The sequence below is a fragment of the Phoenix dactylifera genome, unplaced genomic scaffold (assembly GCF_009389715.1).
Source record: "Phoenix dactylifera cultivar Barhee BC4 unplaced genomic scaffold, palm_55x_up_171113_PBpolish2nd_filt_p 000454F, whole genome shotgun sequence".
NCBI lineage: Eukaryota > Viridiplantae > Streptophyta > Magnoliopsida > Arecales > Arecaceae > Phoenix > Phoenix dactylifera.
Window position 1 is genome coordinate 258,436 of NW_024067884.1, and position 21,376 is coordinate 279,811.

Genomic DNA, 21,376 nt, shown 5'->3' on the forward strand with positions numbered 1-21,376 from the left:
ATGAGTAGCCGGTGTATCAAAAAAAAAAGAAAAAAAAAAGAAAAGAAGCTGAGCATCAGCGCCTCTGGAGTAGACTTGAATGCTTGGCGCCTTCTTTTTTTGCACTTTCTTTGCACTCCGTAACAATCTTGTAAACTCATTGGAACTTCTCTGTAATTCTGTACACTATTTTAATTAGTAAACGGAGGGTAGCGACCTGCTACCTGCTATTTCCATAAACAATCTAATAGTCTGCTTTTGTTCTTCAAAGACCAGAGTCTACTCAAGGCAAACAGGTGACCCCAGTGCTTGAAGAGTTGCTCCTCGTTGTGAACAACAAATTTCAGCACCATTCATGGGAGTGTTAGCTTCTTTATATCACTGTAAACAATACTACAATGACGTGGAGAGTCTGATTTGAGCTCCCGCATACAAACTCCATATTTTGGAGAAAGAAATTAATGCCCATAAGGTGTAAGATAATGGTAGAAGGTTTACATGTTATGTACATAACCACATAGCAAAAGTTAAGTAGCTGATATAGAGTTGTATATAATTTGGGTCGGATCGGTTTCGAGTTATTTTTGAAATCAAACATATTTAAATTGATTTCCTAAAATCGAAATGAGGAAACCAAATCGACCATTGAAAAAAGGGATTGGAATCGATCCAAAAAATTTGCTTCGGTTCGGGTTATTAGGTTGAATAAGACTAGGCTAAATGGGGCTTCTGTTAAATAAATTATGCTAAATATGCGTCTATCAGATTTCCAAGCCTGAATATTTTAGATTGTTTCTATAATATTTAAAACCACACACACACATATATGCGTGCATGTATTTATGTATGTATGTATATATAAGTTGGTTCGGTTTAAATATGTATGTATGTATGCATGCATGTATATATGAGTTGGTTCAGTATAAATTGATTTTTAAAATTTAAGCTAAAATCAAAATAATTTTTCAGTTTGAAGAATTTCCAAATCAAAACCAAAGTGGATATGAAAACTTGACTTAAACAAAACTAAAATAACAAGTTCAAATTGGTTTTATGGTTTGGTTTGTTTTCTTGCACAACCTCAGTAGAATCTATATTTCTTGCAGATGGTAGGTGGGAATCTAGAATTTTTGCAAATCTCGAGGAATAGAGTAATTTACTCTGGTGAAGAATAAAAGGATGCCTTGTGGCCGCTGGGCAGGGCAACAAACAGGCGGAAACAGTGCAAAATTCGGGCCATGCGGGTTCGCTAATTCGCAGATGCGAAATTCGGGTCTCTGAGCTCCTGCTTTCTCTAAAATTCGGAGCGGACCAAGAACAACCAACCCCGTGGGCCGCGTCCGCCGCTGCCCGTAAAACGTTTAACCTCTTGTTAAAAAACGGAACTTTTGGACCTCTGTACGCTCCGCGTGGGTGGCTGTGGGAGAGGCGTAGAAAGCTCCTCCACCGCCGGTGGTGGAAAAAACAAGGTGAAAGAAGATGATGTCGGGCGGTGGCTACACCTCCATCGACAACCAGAAGGTCCCCAGATCCGTTCCGGTATGCCACCGTCTCCCTCTCCTCTCTCTCTCATCTCGCTTATTTATCTATTCTCACTCCCATCCCCTTCTTCGTCTTCTTGCAGGCCGTCTCCGGTCCGGATCAGGTCACCGTCAAATTCGCAGGTTGGGGTTAGGGTTAGAATTCGGCTTTTTTAGAGTTTTCAGATCTGATGTTGTTTTGTTTCTTGGGTGGGATCACTGATGCTTGATTCGATGCGCTACAGAGTCCAATCTCCAGACGTTTCCACCTTCGGAGGCCCAGGGCAAAATCTCCGCCGTCTTCCGTCCCCCTTCCGATGCCGACGGTACCAGATCCATCTCCATGAAATCATCTTTGTTGCTTTTGATATTTTGATTCGGTACCTGTTTCATCTTTGATTCGTGTTTTCTGTGGTTTCTAAATTGTTGTCTGATCTGGATTTGCATTCTTGACAGATACGTTCTCGAAGCCGGCTCGGGGGAGCTCCGATGAGTCGCAACCAGCGGGATGGATGCACAAATTCACGGTGGGAGCTTACAAGCCCTACTTCGATGTTGACACGTCGGATGTTCTGGAGAGGATAAGAGACTCTCTCTTCCCCTTCAAAGGGAGTTTCACCGAGAAGACGGCTGAAAATCCGGACTTGTATATTCCTCATCTCATCTCCACATGATCTACTACTTCATTATTACCCATATTACCTGCGAGTTTTCAATCTAATGTAGCTCTTTAGGGCATGTCGTGGTAATGACTGCTTGTTGGGAAAAGCTCTCCGATTGTCTCCTAGTCTTTTAATCTTCCTACGGGCATATGATTCTTGATTGGTTATGGATTACTTGCATTTCGTATGTTATCAATACATTAGTATTGCAATTCATTCTTATCCAGTTCTTGGAATTGACGAGACATGTCAGCACTGAGACGTGAACATCCCTAAGTTTGTCACTACCGTGAATTGGGTGGTCTTCTGAATTTGATGTAAGGACTGCAACATATTAGTAGAAATCGATTGAGAAACATAAATGAATTGTGACCAGCAAGAAATATGTGATTGAGAAATGCTGGCTTGCTATTGGGTGCAAAATTGAAAGATGAAAAAAATTGTGAAAAAAATGAGCAAACTTGGCAGATGAAAAAATTCAGGTGAAAAAAAATTGAGCTTTATCTGTAGCAATATTGTTCAGTAAATGTGCAGTCTCTGTAACTATTTTTTTTTGTCTCTGCAGCAATATTTTTCTTCTCCTTCGTAGATTTTTACGCACAGAGGTTGAAGAAGTTTGGTGTGGTTCAATTTTTAATTTGGAGAATAGGGACTCGGGCTACCATAACCTGACTAAAAGTTTTCTGTAATTGGCTGTATTATTCTGCCAAAGTCACTCACCTGTTTGTTTATATCAAACACTCCTATATACAAGATCTTTGAGCCTAGAAACTAGCACAAAAGGCTGTGGACCAATACAAGCCCCATTCCTATACCATACATCCACATATTATTGGTTTCTCCTTGTTATCCAATTTTTACAGCTACATTTGGGTTTGGGGAACACGACAAGATCTTCCTGAAGAACAGTAGATGGTCTTTTCCTTTGTACCGTGGGATAAAAGATCATTTTCATTTTGTGTAGATGAATTTCATATCAAGGATTTATGTTTTTAGAAATGCATTTTGGAGGACTTCCTCAAGAGGTAGTGACAAAATCTAGGAGGCAGACTCTGGTCAACAGGAGCCATTGAGATGACATGGCCTTCTACATAGTTGAAGGCATTAACAAGAATACAAGTATCACATCTGATTGATTTATGTTAATCATGTAAAACATGCCTCCTGTATGAACTTGCTTTTGGTTATCAGTTTGTATGGTTCAAACGTGTTGTCTTTTTGAGGTGTACCAGTCTTCAGAGTTATTGATGCAGTGTAAATTTCTAATTTTGATAAATCATAACCTCATTCAGAGCTAGCTAAGTCTAAATTCACAGTTGTGCCACAACTAACAGTTGCATATCAAATTATAGCAACATTTCATGCATTAAGTTTCGTGACCATTTTTTTGTTAGGTAAACTTGCATTAGGACTTCTATTTCATCATAGAGACTAGAACTAGTCAAAGTCAATTTATCTGACCTTAGTTTTTTGTGGCTCAAAATCACTGTAAATTTCAATATGAGATTTTGAGTCCTAGCAATTTTTCCAGGTTCTGCCAAGTCCTAGCCCATCCTGAAATTGCTTGTGGCACCAGTCTCACAAGTCTTTTCTAATTTATGCTGACCCAATTTAACCAAACTGATTTGTATCATTGCAAAACAATGAGTAACACATAGCAAGAAAAAGGCCTTAACTTCATTTTAACTAAAGAAACAATTACTAATAACAAAGATTTATTTACTGTAGATAGCAGACTAGGTCAAAGAGACCCCAGATAATCATTGTTGCTATACATTTGGACTGGTATTAGCAATTTCCAGCTTAACTTCTAAATCTTCTTCTTGATTGATGACACATGTTTTCTGCTGAGCACTGAACTGCAAGATTTATCATAATTGAAGCTGCATTAGGTCTTCTCTTCTGGCTGTGTTGAAGTGAAAAGTGTTAAGTAATGTTTGTATCTTTGTCTACTACAAAATTTCATCATAAGGTTTTCCTCAGAATCCCATGTCTTGAATACTTATCTTTAAATCTCACTAAGAAGGAACCCACTTTCCTTGGCTTTGCAGAAAAACTTGGTAAGGAAGCTAAAGCTAAGTAGAAAAATATATATTGAAGTTCTGCTGCCTGATAATGATATAGGACGAGCCATTGATCTGTCGACCGTGCTCTTGTCATGCTCGTTCTCCTGCCTATCCTTTTCATTTTAGTACTTCTCTTTTTTCCACGACAGTCTTATATTACTGATGATAACATTTCCACATCAACTGTAAAAGCCAGCAAAAGATTTGTCCTTTTAATATTACACACACACACACATATAGGGATGGATTACACTCCCCTCAAGAGGAGAGGTTTTATTTTCCTTTCAAATCCACAGCAAAATGGAATGTCCAAATTAAAACTTCACACTATTGATTGTGATCTATACCGCTAAAGATACCTTAAACTCAAAACTCACATATTTTAGTGGTCTCTAATCATGTGGACACAAAAATAGGCGGTTTTCATTGTATTATTGTGCTAAAATATATGATAAAATATTTAGATTGAGAATCCATCTTATCAATTATGATCTACACACATTAAAATATAATATAGATTGAAAATCAACGGATTCTAGTGATGATAGCAAAACATGGTCTCACATTATTTTAACCTTTTTTTAACCTGCTTGATGCAGATTAAGACTAGCAAAACACATGATTTGTGGTTTCTAAGCATTTTTAATAGTATAGGTCATAATCAACAGTCTAGATCTGTAATTTGGTTGGCCCCTTGTTAATCTTGGACTCGAGAAGAGTAGATGCCCTTTCATTTGGATAGGAGCAAAGTCCATGTGTGTATGTTTATCCATATTAGAGTATTTGGGAATAATTTATAACTAATTAAAACTGAAGACACATATATGCACATGCATATGTGTATGGCATACAAATGTGGTTGATTTTTTGATATTTGAAAATGATGAGGGATTGCCCATGTACCTTGCTTTTGTAATGTGCTTGTCTTATGCCTTTTTTCATTGTACATTGATTTTTGTTTCTCCATTACTCCATATCAATAATACGAACAGTAAACAAAAGGAGGCAAGTTCATTCTCTATATTGGAGTTACAAAAAGGCTTTAGAAAACTGAAAAGGGGAAAGCAAGTAATCTTATACCTGTAATGCTTAGCATTTTCACATAAATTTGTTACTCAATACGCAACTCTGTTTTTCCAATTCAACAGAAAAATATCTGAAATAAAATAATGATAATTTATTTTTAGGAAGCAGGAAAATAATCAAGAAAATCATAGATGATGTGTAAGTATAAACACAATTCTTTTACCGTCAATTTGGGTTTGGCTATGAATCCTCCTTTGCCACTTGATCCTATCCAGGGTAAGTTTTTCATGATGGAACTCTTACATCATTGGCGATGGCACCAGTCATTATTTGGCTTCACAAGTGAATTATACAGATGTTTGCATCTCTCAGTTTCATATAATTGTCACATGTGCATATGCCTGAACTAAGAAAGCTAGCACATCAACTTATCTTTTGGTTCAAAATTTCTCAAATGATTCTGTAAATTGCAGCATGCAGGTTCTAGAGTTGAATGTGTGATTCATAATATTGTAATAACACTTTCTGTTTGAATTGCTTCATTTTTTGATCATGTTTAATTCCTTCTTTTGTTAATGAAGACTCATGCCTACATACAGAACAGGTGCATTACTTTATGGTGCAAATCCTAGTCTTCATGCCTAATTTCTTGAATAACTTACAATATACTGTAATGAATTTGATCATATGATTTGGGCAGGTATGGTCCATTCTGGATCTGCACTACTTTGATATTTGTAGCAGCAGCTATTGGCACATTTGTTACATACTTGGCACACAAATTGGAGAACAAAGAGTGGAACTATGACATTAACCTGGTCACATGGTCCGCTGGTTTGTTTTATGGCTATGTTACTTTTGTCCCTCTTGGACTGTACATCATTCTCAAGTACTTCTCAGCACCATCCGGGCTTGTTCAACTGTGGTGCCTATATGGATACTCTCTATTCATATTCATTCCTGCCCTGGTAAGTTCTACAAATTTAGTTACATAGAACGAGTTCATCATATAAGCAGACAGCAATGTCCTTTGTGTCTACCTTCTCATCCTCTTGCTCAGTGAACAATTTATTTTGTAAAACAGCATCCTTGGATTATGAGATCGAATAGGCATAGATTGGCAAAATATGCATTTTGTTGAGTTTGTTGGCTTAAATTAATCAATTTAGTGCATCTATTTAGGCCTTGTCTTGGATTGCTATTAGTAGTAGAGCCTTTAAAGCATTTGGAAGTAGAGCTTTTGAGAAGTAGAGCTTTTACAAAAGGTCATTTGCTGTTTGGTAACTATATTCGTGAAGTGCTGTGGCACTTTAATGTTTGTTTGGTAACCAAACTGATAAAGTGCTTTTGGTATGACAAAATAATGATAAAGGACATTACATACTATTGCATAGTAGAGTATAATACAGTGTAATATTACATATTATTATATATTAAAATATTATTACATAGTATAATATTATGGTAATGTAATATATTGTGATATATTTTTGGAATATAAGATAATATTGTAATGTAACACAATAATGTTATATAATAATACTATTACATAATAATATTACATAGTATATAATTATAATCTATTCTAATATTATATTATAAGATAGAATTATTTTAATTATAATGTACATTAATATTATATAGTATAGTGTATAATAAATAATATGAAAAGAGATGATATAATATACTATAAGAATTTATTATTATATATTAAAATATTACTACATAGTATAATATTATTATAATATACTATAATGCAATATATTATTGTAATATAATATAATTAGTAATGTATTATTATATTATTATAGTAATCTAATGTAATATAATAGTGTAATAATATAATGTAATATAATATAATATGATATGATATAATATAATATATTTATAGTGTCATAATATATATGATATAATATGGTATAATATAATATAATAGAATATCATATCAAGTATATATTTGTTCATGGGCATTTTGGTCACAACAAAATTTTTATTAAATCTAAAATAGCTTTCCAACATCTGGTAGAAAGCATTTTTGGGGAGAAGCTCTAAAATGGAGCTTTTCCCAAGTAGATCTTTTTCAGCTTTTTGGCAAAACCAAAATAGCTTCCAAATTTTTACCAAACATCACCATACCATCCAACAGTACTTTTGGAGGGTTATAGAGAATGCTTTCTGGCTCTCCAAAAGCTTTGCCAAATAGGGCCTTAATCATTTGTCATGGACTTCTTGCATTTAATGCATCAAGAAAGGTTGATTTGCCTACCAACCAACTGGCCCTTTGAGTTTTCGTGGAGGAGGCTTTTCCCTTTCTTGAACGTTTCCTGGACATGACATATGATGCAGGGCTAATAGTTGGTTCAGAACTGATTGTAAAGTATGACAAGGCTTTTTGTTAGTTAGATCTCATGGCTGAATGCTGTAATTTGAAGCTGTCTTAAAATAGGTTCTTACATGTTTTTTTTTTCATTTATGGTTGAAAACGGTACTTTTCTGGTTCGCATGCTTGCTAACTTTTTTATCTTCCTTGTATTCCTATACACTACATGCATTTCGGGGAATTGAGTTCCTTAAAATGTGATGTTACCATGCAGGGTGAGATCAAGATACAAGGCTTCTATTTGAGGGATTGTTTTGGTCAACTTGGGGTTTTAGACACATCATTTGTTTAATTTCAGCTATTCTCTATAAATTTGGTCATAACCAAAAGAATATTTTACCCTGAAATTAGAAAATTCAGTTCCTGGAAGCTATTGGAAGAAATGTGTTTTGAACCCTCTTGGTTTTGAACAGAATTCAAACATCTTGACATGGATCATTCCATCAGGCTTGATTGAAAAGCCCTAGGAACCACTTATGTCCTCCTGCATGTATGAAATTTGCAAATTGTTCTGCTAGACATTAGATTTCCAACATGACTGAATCGTACGTATGTATGTATTGCCTGTTAAGCTGGAAACTTGTTCATTCTTTTGTTTATGTTTGTCTCTCTGGTGGAACTATTTAAATTTAATTTTGGTTGTATGATATCTGTTTAGTTTCTCAGCTAACATCTCCATGATTTGGTTGGTTTTGGCGAATCTAACTAGTATGTATGTACGTATGTATGTATATGTGGTGAATCTAACTGGTATGTATATTTTGGCTGTTAAGCTGGAAACCTGTTTCATTATTTTGTTTGTGTTTGTCTCTCTGGTAGACTATTTATATTTAATTTTGGTTGTATGAGATCTGTTTAGTTTCTCGGTCAACATCTCCATGATTTGGTTGTTTTGGCGAATCTGACTGGAACATTTTGCATTGTGACAGTGCCTCTCCATTGTACCAGTAGAGATCTTCAGATGGGTGATTGTTGGTGTTGCAGGGTTTATGTCAGCAACTTTCGTTGCTCTTAACCTCCGGACCCACATTAAATCAGCTGGCGAGAGATGGTTCTTCATTGTTGCTGGAATATTTTTGTTGCAATTGGCTCTTGCTGTCATACTGAAACTCTATGTTTTCACTCTAACTGTAGGAGCAGTTTAGGTCTAGATTTCAGGACAGACATCATTGGAAGAGATCCGGAGAAGACATACGAGGATTTTTTTTGTTTTTTTGTTACTGTGGTTGTATTTTGTGTATTAGTTCAAGCAAATGAACATACTTCTGTAATCCATTTGCATTCGTTCATCTTTTAATTTTAGTAACCTTGTAAGCTGGCTGTAGCCAGGTTCTGCCTTTCTATCATCAGTGCACCACTCTTGCGGATAAAACAGTTTACTCTTTGCTTATCTGTATTGATATGCCCCACCATCAAAAGCTGTTAATACAAAGCAAATAGATGAAGGAATATAATATTTCAAAATAAATATTGCAAGGTCCAGCAGGCTACTTTTGTTTTAAAAACTTTATTTTTGTGCTAGAGAACTATCTTACCGGAGCCTGGGTGGTCTACTTTTGCTGTTTCTTTCCTGGTGATTTCATCTAATAAGTTTCATGGCTTGCAGAACAGCCCATACAAGAGACGACGTCTCTTCATCTCTTGAGAGTTCTGGAACTCGTTGCTGTCAAGTCCTTGAATGAGATCAGGTGGAAAGAGGGCTCTCCAGGTATCTCTCTTGTTAGGGAGTGGGAAAGTGTTTATCATTGACTAATGCCCCAGTGCTCCTTTTGTTTGTTTGTCGCTCGCAAGGTCGGACACTATCACAATACATGGCGGGGCTTTTTGGCTAAGATATCAAATGTTCTTTTACCCTTCTTACGTATATACACGTTATTTTGGTTAACAAGGACATCCCTATGCTCCATCTTCGATTAAATCGTGCCATATATCCTTCCCTGGCGGAGATGGATGAAAGCTCAAAGGAAAAGGTGAAAAAAGCAGACAAGATCATGGCGTAGCACTCCAAAATCAATTTTCTGAATTCACACAGAATATTTCTTTGCCGTATGAAGATTATGAATAGAGCAAAAGAATCAAATTAAGATGGTGGAAAGGCTAATGAATAATGCAGTTGAATTTAATCCACATCCGGTTAAGCATACTGCGAAATATAGCCCGTTTATTCCAGTCGAGTTCACGGAGGACGGTCCGCCAATTTCGATCGCCTTGCTCGCCTTCTCATGGAAAGCTAACATAGACCACGGACCTGGGCTTCATTGAGTCGAGCCAACTCAGGAACCGGCGTTGGTCCCAGCTGGCCCGCCCCGTCGACGTCTCGGTTGGCCTCGATGCACCATGGCTCGACGCCATCGAAGAAGCTGTTGAGTACCATCTCCCTTCGGCGGCAGACTCCGCTTCCAGCGCGTCGCGTTGGAGCTTCTGGAGACCACCACCCGGCGATGACGAGGCAAGCCGAAGCCGGGCACCAGTAACGGCTCCAGCTCGTGGGGAGACTGCCTCATGGATGCCGTGGCGCTGGACGGGGTGGCAGCACGGGAAGGCGAAGCGGGCGACGGAGGATTTGACGAAGAGATCGAGGTTCTCGCAGCCGTCGGGGTTGCCGGTGGCGTGGAAGCGTTGGATGGCGGCGTAGGGGAGACAGGCGTTGACCAGGGTGGTGACGAGGACGCCGCGCTCATGTGGCCCTGGAGCTGGGCCATGCCCGTGTCATGTGGCCCTCGTGATTGAAGCAAAATGAAGTGGGTATTGAGGCACTCGTATAGGAGCAAACCAAAACATAATAGCCCCAGGAAGAAAAATGTTAGCGATAATTGCTCAAAATTGGAGAAAAGATTAATAGTCCTCTGACCCTGGTAGGGAAGGAACAACAAAATCCAGGCCCCAATACGACCACTTCACTTAGAGATTTTGGCCGAAGGAAAAAAAAATGATTCGGAATGCTCCTGAAATGCAAGAATTTTAGAATTTTGTATGAAACATAACCCCTGACTGCACTGGCATTATCTAAGAAATTACTTCATCCTCTCTAAATCCAAATTAGGAAATCGCATTCAAAAAATGGAGCTACGGGGAAACTGCAATTCGTTTCCAGGAATGCATTTGAACACAAAACCAGAAACTTGAGTTAGAACAGTACCAAGTAAATAGGTGGAATACCTGATGGACTCTTGCAGCCAACTGCTCTGCGGTGAAACTTGATAACACGGGCACAACCCTCCGAGCAAGGATATGGCCAGAAACATAGTGCTCATCTATAAAATGAACCATGGGGCCAGAATATCTGCAAGTGTGATGACATAATCTCACCATTAGAATTTAGAGAGGAGGAAAAAAAATGCAGTACATATACCTTTAATTGGAGACTGGAAAAAGGCAAATACTGGTTATTGAAGATCAAATTGTACAAAAACACTCTGCTGAGAGAGGACACTGTACAAAGTTGATTCTAGATTTACTTCAAAACAAAGTTGACCACACATGTAAGCCAAATGGCAGCCATCCGTCATTGATCCTAGCATATATAAAGGTCAACTTATAGGGAAGAACTCTCATATCACCCTGGCATATGAATTCTCCCCAAAATAAAATAAATATCTTATGTTCCTTATAAGGTGAACAACTTGAAGCACCTGTTGGAAAATCTCATGCCAAAATCACAGCCTGCTCCACCCAAATAACAACTATTTGCCATTTAAAAAAGCCTATGAATATGGGACGAGACTCAGATTTTTGTGATTTACAATAAACTATGGGCCTGCTACTTGGCTGACCATAATTCCACAACATTGCTTATATTGTCAACCCTAAAATTAACTAGCATAGCGCAGGTGTGACCTAATTTTATTGCTAGAATATGATCTTCATGGTCTCTTTGAATAAATTTATAATACTGAATTCAAGTTTGAGAATCTTACCTTCGCTATCTATGAAGCTTACAATGCAAATTTTACTATGAAAATAAGTTAATAATGCAGATAAAACAATTTATCTGCAGCAGTTCAACTGGCGTATATGACAGCACCATTGAAGGTTTGTACTTTTTGAAAGTCGGAGACCATGCAGACTACAATTATCCAGAGCCAGATTCTTGGAGATACACCGCCCAAACCCCAGCCTAGAATCTTTCATTGCTAAGCAAGGACATGCGACCCTTGGGGAAATCCTAATTCACCAGCACTATGAGATTTAACCACCTCCAATCTTGCAGTTGAAAGGATGACATAAGGGCATGAACTAATAAGCTTACTAAAAATGCCTGGTGTTAAGCTTGATTATGCCAAAATGCCCATGTCTTTAACCAGTATCATGCTCATTATATATCGAGAAAATTGAAGGGGAACTGCAAAATTTGTGCATGTAGATTTCACATTCCAATAGTGAAAGGATAAGAAACTGTTACCCCACCTAGACCCAAGAAGAGAGAGAAGAATGTCTAATATAGATCTTGGATATGCCCGAACCAATTTAACGGGCATAAGTTTCAAATAACCAGCAAGAAGAAGAAAGTCAACCTCAAATTTCCTGTGAAAGTAAGGGTATCAATAAGAAAAGGATAATATATATCAGAGCAAATAAAGTTTGCATGCTTGATGGAGATATTACATAACTTAAATCCTATAAAGTTAGAAATGCACTTAAAACTATTATAGGACTTAGCAAAAAGAAGGATGTTGCCCCATATCAATGATATATTCTGGATAGTATTGAGCTATCATTATTTCACAAATTTCGTCTCAAGTTCTTTGTGAATAGTGATACAGATAATTAGCCAGCCCATGTCTATGGGATTGTCAATGGCCATTGAAATGTTTGGGAACAACTAGTCACAATCATGTCATGGTGTGTGTATATTGTTACAGATATTTTTCCACAAAAAGCAAACTTTGAAGTTACACATATAGCCAAGCTGAAGTAATCTACAAAGTGAGAGTGAAACAAGCGATTAACCAATAAGCAGCAATAATAAACAAGATGAGATACACAATTCCCCACAATGCTGGAGGCATTAATAGGTCGGCCATGAGGTCACTTGTGATTCATTTTTCTACTTCTCATTGATAGCCCTTGAACTTAGCCTCTTCAAAAATTGCATCTGCTAAGTCCAAGTCCGATCAAAGACACCTATATACAACACAGCATATACATGGTATAAAGCAAACATAATATAGGTGTACAAACTAAATACAGGTTGTTCGATTGGTGTCTTTAACACCTGTCATCCAACTCACGCTATATCAAAGACCAAGAATGTACCCAGAAAAAAAAAAATGAAGACTTCTAAATACTAATACATGCTTTCGAGTAGTCCGCAAATTGCATAGTCACTTGAAGATACGAAAGTCAAATAAAATCCAAGTAACAGAGAAAACTGAAATGTGACTCTAGACTGTTTTGTGATCATTGAAGATTGTGGAGACCTGAAAGGACACATGATACATTTATAAGTCCAGCTTTATTTTATATACCCAGATGTTGGAAAGTTAAAAAAGGCATCAAGCATGGAATAAGCTGCAAAACAAGAAGCATGCTGAAGTGGATTAGTGCTACCAACGTAGATGGAGAGAATTGACACCTACAGTAATAGATGGATGTGCCCTATATATAGGCTGAAGGGTCAACGAAGGAGAAGCCCCCAAAAAAAAAAGAAGATTGGGAGAGAGGCAGCAAGAACTGATTTGAAGCACCTCGCAATTAAGAGGTCTTTGCATTGGCTAGGAAGTCGATATAGAATCTCATAATTAAGGGATATGTCTTATGGTCTATGGTTTAACAAAATAGCTGGCACATTGAGTTGGTTCAAACTGTGAATGGTTGGGGGCTGCAACAAAGAACTCTAACCTGCACAGCAAGATCGCCTTTCTTGGCCTCCCATACAGTCTGCAGAATGATCAGTATGTTTTTAATGAATTGTCTGCCCATGCATCAATATGTGAAATATTCTACAATGGTTTTATCTCTCGAATGTTTTAAATCAATGAAAATTTTACCTGTTCGGTTCCATTCTTGTGATCGATCTATCAGTTCCTACACAGGAGGTTAACGCATCAGCCTTGAGACACGATTGACATCCCAGCAGATTTGGAAGAAGTTTTTTTAAACAAAGACTTTGTACTTACAGCAGTGCCGGTCACTAGTATGTAGAAACCTGTGGGCTTGATTCTGCAAGATCACATCCTCCCTCTGAGGAAAATATTCAGCTCTCATCTCAGAGACCTCAAAAGAAATAGTTAAACAATACATTGAGGAAAGAATGTACATAACACTGAATCACGGAAGTTTCGTTGCCTATCGGCTATGCCACGCACATTAAATTTGGTAATTTGCAGTTGATGTGCTACTGTGCCACGCATCTCATGGAGAAGTTGCAGGGAGAAAGCAACTTATTGGGGTTGTGCGGCCTAGTTTATATTTGTAGCGGTTAATGCCTCCATTTATACGGCTGCGACGCATCTTGGTTCTTAGCAACTTGGTAATCAACATCATCTCCATGTCATTCTTCGGAGCTCATGTGCATTTCTAATTCTGATCTCAGTTCTGCTCGAGGATTGATAACATGTCAATTCCCCTTTGTTAGCTCTTATTAGGAAAGAGCTTGATATGTGGGATTTTTTTTTTTCTCATTTTAATTCTTTTTGAATGTGGGAGGCACGCAATAAGGCTTGGTTTGTTGTTTCCTCAGCCACATGAATGAAGCAATAGCTCAACAGCTCTCTCTCAAAGTGAAGAAAAACCATCTTCCTTACGTCCGACATGGGGCAACTAGTGATAGGGAAACGCTTAAGATCTGTTAGTCAAACAGCACGGAACGCCACTGCTAAGAGATGTATCCTTCGATCGAAAAATTACATATCCCTCATGGGCCTCTGCGAGGCATCTGATCTGAGCCTAAAATAGTCGAAAATATGGAGGCTCAGAGTACACTTTTGATAAATAGCCAGATATGTTAGCACCACTCAGATGAATATGAGCCTCGAGTAGTTGGAAATGGTTGTTGCAACCAAACACATTTGAAAGATCTCTTACAAAACTACCATCTTCCAGTCATCTGAATAACAGTAGCCACAAGCAAAAATGCTCGGAAACAGTAAAAGCAGCTTGATGTAGAATCCTAGCATCTCAATGTTCGGAAAGAGAAGCCTATAATCAAAATAATCACTGATTTGCATATGATTTCAATTAGCCGATCCTCAAAGCCAAATTGTTAGGCCTCTTAACCATGTGAGTTTTTTACAGCACAAGCCCGGGAGGACACTTATTTCTTTGGATCATTTTGATCAATAACCTTACTGAGAACATGGCAATCAGGTGGAGTGATGTTCGTATAGTAATTTTGTATCGTATCTGTGATTTCAAACCCAAAGTTCTTATAGAAGGCAATGGCATCATCATTGTTTGTTTGCACATGCAAGTAGATCTCATATATGTTCTCCCTGGCACAAAGATCCAGTACATGAGTTAACAATTTTGTACCTGCAAAAACAAGCAACAGTTCTAAGTTGGACAATATTCTCAAATTCATAACTTCCAAATGTCAGCATTGATAAAGATAGTTTGGAAGTAGAGGCTATTCTATGAACTAGTTAACTAAAACGCCCTCCATCTAAAATACATGTGAAATTGGGACTAACTGCAGAGTAATAAAAGTCTTCAAAGCCGAAAAAACACGATACAATCCAGCTAGAGGAGCAGATTTTTCATCATATGAGAATGGATATGGAGAGACACAGTTCCAGAGAACTGAAATATCACTTTGTAACATGATTTATGCATTCTTCAGGAAAAAATTATCATAACTTGAGATATTCAATCTTTAGTCAGCACAAGGAAGCTTAACTGTAATGTTTATTAAGGGAAGAAGTTGAAAACAGCTATCATTCACTTAGATTTCAAATGTAATGGAAGGGCAATGTATGTTTTTTTTACAAATGATAAAAATAAAAAAAGATTCTACCAAATTATACATGTAACATTATGTCTGCATATTTTATTAGATAGAAATCAGGGGCAAGATGACAACATGGACAAATCTATAAAACAAAAGAAACTCAACAGCATTCTGCAGACAACAGAGATTAGTCCAAGAGGAATCCATATGCTTACCAATTCCTAGTCCACGGTATGGTGCCAAAACTCCCAGTGTCATAATATAAACGCGGATGCCCCCTCCCTTTTTCTCAAGGCGACATGCAATTGAACCGACACAAATGTCACTGTAATAAGCTACAGAAAAATAGAACTATGTCAGCTAACTAGGACACTCCTGCAAAAATTTAAAGATAAATACTAACATTTCAATGGCAACAACTGAAACTGAAAATCCATGAAAACGTCTTCGTAACTGTACCATGATATCAGCAGGTTACTACAACATTGATATCAATTGAAATTAAAAAATTGCCTAGGGCATTAAACTTGCCAAATCAACAATGTCACTTTTAAAGTAGTATTAGACCAAACATACACGTAATGCATTATAAATTTGGCAGGAATGCTGCATCTCAAAAAAGTAAGCCATAATAAAATGTATACAAATAATAATTATATCAAGATCTGTTATTGAAAGATACTGTTCTTTGGTGGGCAAAGACAAGATAATATATTTATGACTTGAAAACAAATACATCGTTTAAACAGCACAAGTCATAATTCCAGTCTAGAGCTCACTCAAAAAAAGTAAATGATGCTCGAGCAACAAAAAAGACAAAAGAAAAACATAATCAGAGTGTGTACTTCGCTACACCTATATGTTAATATTGAAGAATTACATAGCCAAATGTATAAACTAGAAATGTCACGTCCAAATAATGGTACCATCGCATAAAGTCAATTATCTAATTGGTGAATATAGTAAACTACCTATTCACTAATTTGACTGCTCCTCAGTTCAAAAAAGAGAGCTTCTTAAAAATTTTGGCAAACAATTTGTCAACCATTCATATCTAATTCTAAAAAATTTTAATTGACACATCCTTCATTTTTTTTTGAATGCACAATTCTAACGGACACAACGTAACAGTAATCACATAATAATAACAGAACTAATTAAGAAACACCAAGGCGACTTACAAAGCACATGCAGAGACAGGACAACAAATCACAACCATGAATCATTGAGCCAACTATTATGTTAATACACAGTGAGAAAAAGAATCTACACTAAGCACAAACAAAAGGGGGAAAACCAATTAACTACTCAGTCTCTGGTAGTAAGTGAGAATCGTCCAAAGCACCAAAATATCCAAAATGCTCACATAAACAATCATCCAAAAAAGACAAAAACAAAATCAACCACAAAACCTGCGTAGCAAAATCAAAACCAGGCAATGTCAAGCTTCATCCCATCTTGCAGTCCTCATCACAAATACTATTCCAGCAAACAAGTTTTCTCAAATAATAAGACCTAAAAGCCTAAATCCTAAACCCTCTCGAGTAAATTACTAAAAGCTATTCGTACAATCAGAACCCCAATCCACACGTGTATAGCACACTTTATGCCCTCCAAAACAGCAGCATCTCACTAGGTAGAAAACCCTAGTAAAAATAACGCAGGAAAGCTCACGAACAATGTAAAGGATTAAGCCAAACATTAAAGAAAAGATCAATTGTAGATTTTTTTAAAAAAAAGACAAAAGCCAAATCTCCGAATCAGATATACATCAAGAACAAAAAAAAACCCACGTACAAGCCCCACTTGTCAAGATCGATGGATCGATCGCAAGCAACAACCAAGCACGCACGAAGAAGATCACCATCGACATTAAACCCAATGAGATACGAAGAAGAAGAAGAAGAAGAGAAAGAAGAAGAAAGATGAAGACGAAGAGGAACGGACCGAGCTTGGTGAAGGGGCCGGAGAGAGGGCGTCGGCGTAGTACTTATCGTCGTAGCGAACGGGGAAGAGAGCGGTGTTGAGCTTCTTAAGCTGCATCACGTTCTTTTCCCGAACACATCGAGCGATATCATCCCATCTCTCGCCCCTCTCCCTTCGCCCGCCGCCTCTCTCTCTCTCTCTCTCTCTCTATATATATATATATATATATATATATATCTTCTCTGTCCAATATATACTCCCCACTCCCACCCGCAAGATATGAACTCAACCAAGCAGAGGAGGAGAAGCGAAAACTAAGAATGATTAACGGAGCGAGTGAGGATTGGTCGCTGTCTTTCCTTCTTGTGCTGCCCGTTCCCGGGACGGAATGGAAGGGATGGCTCCCAACCCCTATTATATATAATATATATATTATAATAAATATATATTTATATATAATAATTTTATAAGCTAAAACTACTACCTTAGGCAAACGGAACCCTAGGGTTTCTACGGGACCGAGTTGGAACCGATCCGTCCTATCGGCCATCGGGGTTCGAATTTCCTCAACAACATTAGAACCGGGCGCCGCGAGAGAGAAATTACCCCTAACCACGCTGACCGCTGCTGCTCTTTTCTTTTTCTTTTCTCTTTGTTTTTTTTTTTTTTTTTTTATGTGCAAGAAGCCAAGAACGGGTGATTCATATCTACAAATGTACATAATTAAATTAAAAAATAAAATATCTCAGAGTGCCCAGAGCAGCTCCCATCACTAGCCTACAATGTACTACCAGCATGGCTAGCCACATATAGGGGCGGCTCAATGCATTTGAGGCTAAGACAACTCACTAAGAGAGGCTTTTTTTAAAAAAAAATTGGATCTAGCATGTGTCATCCAACACAGTTTTTTTTCACCGTCACGAAGAAATGGAATATTCTCTTCCAAACTATTTTGAAAAAAAAATACCTAAGGAAACTATTTTTCCTTAAAAAGCAAACCTATTTTTGAAAAAAAAAGAATCATTAAATTCCTAACTTCTCCAAGCTCCAAATAAAGAATAAACAAGAAGAAAAGTCGGACTAGTGACTCTAAATTGAAAGATTCATATAACTCCAATCAAATTTTTTAGCCTTTCCTCGTATTCATCTCTAAAGACTTAAACCCCGGGAATAGATACTCGTGAATCTCTTAGGACCTAAAAGCAAGCAAACCCTTCAAATCTCCTTTTTATCCAACAAAATGGTAACTTTAGATTTTAGAAGGGAAGGAAAAAAGAAGGCAACCTACAAATTGCTCTTTCTTACTAAAATTCCACAAAAAAAAATTGACATACGGCTTTAGAAACTAACAAAAAGGAAGAAAGAATAGAATTATTAAAATTAAAAAGAGGCAAAGTTTTCACCTTCTAAAATGAATTTCCTTATATCTTGTACAAGATCTTCAGATCTTGTTCTGCCTCATCTCCTCAAATTTCGAGTTGGTAAGCTCTTTGAGTTTCTGGAGGTTTCTCCTCCTCCTCGACCCACTTGAAGCTTGCCATGCGGCAAGAGAAGGTTATGTCAGTATTACCATCCATGACGGTAAGAAACAAAACAGAATAGAGTACACCAAAGAGGACGAGGAGGGAGAGACCCTTGAAGTTGAAGGCCGCACTCTGTGTGTGTGTGTGAGAGAGAGAGAGGGGTTTCTTAGAAGAAGAGTAGGTCCAATTGAAGGAGATGAGAAGGGAGGGGCATCCAATCCATCCTCTCGCCATCAGAGATATCTCTCCCTCTCAGTGCCAATCACAAAGGAAAAAAAAAAGAAGAAGCCTTAACCTGCCTCGTCGGGGCCCAGGCCTAGGACACGCAGTGCTTGACTAGCTGAGTGGCTGAGCGAGAACTCCGGTCTCCGGACTCTAGAGCAGGGGTGGCCGCCAGCCCAAGAACTGAAGAAGTCGTCGAAAAACTAGAGAAGAACTGGAGTCTGTGGGTGGGGGGAGAGCCGGAGAGGATTGAGTCACTGAGATTCTGAGAAGAACTAAAGAAGCCCCAGAAGGTTCAGAAAACAAAAAATGCACTGGGAGAGAAGAGGAGGAGGGAGAGAAGAGAAGGAGGGAGGAGATGTCCGTTGGAATTTCTTGTCGTAGGCTTGTAGCTCACCTCTGTCCCCAACTTACCTATATCCGTAGCCTGTCTCGCTGTCCGTCGATGGGAACCCACTGTAGCGGTGTTGCCAGGCGGGACAGACATCCTCCTACTCCTTCCTAGCTTTCGGATGTGAAAGCTATAGCTGTGCAGGCGGCAAAATGGGCCTTCGTTGAGCCGAGGGACTTAGGCGACCGCCTCAGTCGCCTAAGGCTCGAGCCGGCTCTGACCACATAAGCGGTCACCCAATCTGCAGTCTCATTAGCTTTACGAAAAACATGCTTGGCCTCAAAAGCCCCTCCATCCCTCGTCATGGCCCAGATGTCTCGAAGTAGAGGATGGTTGCTGCCAGTACTTCTCAAACCTTCCAAATTCAGCTGATGACTATGATCGAGTCATCCTCCAGGATGATTGAGCGAGCTCGTAATCCTAGCCGGGCATGTCGAAGGCCAGAATCTGATTGCTTGCGGAGGAATGAGTGTAAGAAGGGGAATGCGCCAGTTCTTGGGATCTTTCCAATTAACCATAACTACAATGTCGCAAGTGCATGTGTTTTTTTAAAAAAATTAATAAAAAAAGAATAATAAATAATGGGACCCAAATATGGAACATGTGAAACGCAAATGATTAGACACGCCTTGCACGGGTTTCATAGTAAAATAGGATAGATAAATTTTTGTTATTATGTATTTATTTATTTATTTTGGTGATCCAATTCTTTAGGTTGTATCCCTAAAACTCTTTAATCAACGTGGTATCATGCGCGATCAAGATTTTCATCTGGACGTCAGCTTATCCCAGTCTTGGGCAGTCATCAAGATTTCAAAATATTGATATAAACCAATTCCTCTTCGATATCGACTAGAGCAGGATGTAGACTGACCGTCCAGCTATCCAATTCCCCTCTAGGCTGATGCTCATGGTGTAAGAGGTTTGAATTTGAAATTTGAAACGGTTGTGAACCGTTTCTCCCCATTTAAACTCATTTAAAGCCATCCTAAATGCAATACAACGTTGGGCTCCAACGTTATCCAGATGGGGAGAGAGGAGAGTCTCTCACTCATTAATTCCTTCTCTTCACATCCGTTAGAGTTTTTTTCCTTCGGCGGTTTTCCTTGCTTTTTGATTTTTTGCTTTTCAAGCGGTGAGGGGAGAAGACAAGAGGGGTTATCTTGTGTTGGCTCCTCTTCGCCGATCACTCTTCATCTTTTGGCTTTGAATCAGTTTTGTACGAGCATACAGAAAAATCCTGCGGAGTTCAAGAGATTTTGTAGTATGTGCACGTCTACAAAATCAACGGTCCGTTGTATCTTGGGAAGGGATCGCCAGAATCCGGTGCATATAAGGAGGCGAATCTCTTTCAAAGACAGTGACTACACGCCTCGGACCGATCTACAGGTATTATCTATTTTATTTTGGATCTAAAGAAAACGACATCAAAGAGGTACGCATTGGAATCAGTTGTTTCAGTGATATTAAATTATTTAAGTTTTATTTGAGTTCTTTGAGTTGATTATACAACATTTTTGAAAGAGATTTCGTTCTGAAATACAAAGATGGACAAAGTTAAGAACTCATTAAACGATATCCTGAAACCCGAGTCATTCGATGGAAAGAATTTTGTTAGATGGCAAACAAAGATGGAGTCTTGGTTAGACACATTAGATTTATTTTATGTGGTTTCAAACAATCCTTCAACTAAGGACCCAATGGATCATGAACCCGGCAGATCAGCTGCTAAATACAAATTTGATAAAGATGATCGTTTGTGCAAAAGTTTGATACTTAGTGCACTAAATGAT

The 21,376-nt window shown here is 38.1% G+C and overlaps 1 protein-coding gene and 1 pseudogene across 1 annotated transcript; one reads left to right on the forward strand and one right to left on the reverse strand.

Moving 5' to 3' along the window:
- Positions 1–1,192: 1,192 nt before the first annotated feature.
- Positions 1,193–9,021, forward strand: LOC103707077 (protein YIPF1 homolog). The gene is made up of 6 exons (XM_008791433.4): positions 1,193–1,518; positions 1,604–1,643; positions 1,745–1,825; positions 1,956–2,145; positions 5,954–6,221; positions 8,563–9,021. The coding sequence occupies exons 1-6, from the start codon at positions 1,459–1,461 to the stop codon at positions 8,776–8,778; spliced, it is 855 nt and encodes a 284-aa protein (XP_008789655.2). The 5' UTR covers positions 1,193–1,458; the 3' UTR covers positions 8,779–9,021.
- A 5,590-nt stretch (positions 9,022–14,611) lies between these two features.
- On the reverse strand, positions 14,612–19,024 carry LOC108511315 (annotated as a pseudogene).
- Between the last annotated feature and the right edge of the window lie 2,352 nt (positions 19,025–21,376).

Coding starts and splice junctions, on each gene's coding strand:
- LOC103707077 (XM_008791433.4), top strand. CDS start 1,459: ATGATGTCGGGCGGTGGCTACACCTCCATCGACAACCAGAAGGTCCCC. Junction 1,826..1,955: donor TCCCCCTTCCGATGCCGACG/GTACCAGATCCA, acceptor CATTCTTGACAG/ATACGTTCTCGAAGCCGGCT. Junction 2,146..5,953: donor ACGGCTGAAAATCCGGACTT/GTATATTCCTCA, acceptor TGATTTGGGCAG/GTATGGTCCATTCTGGATCT.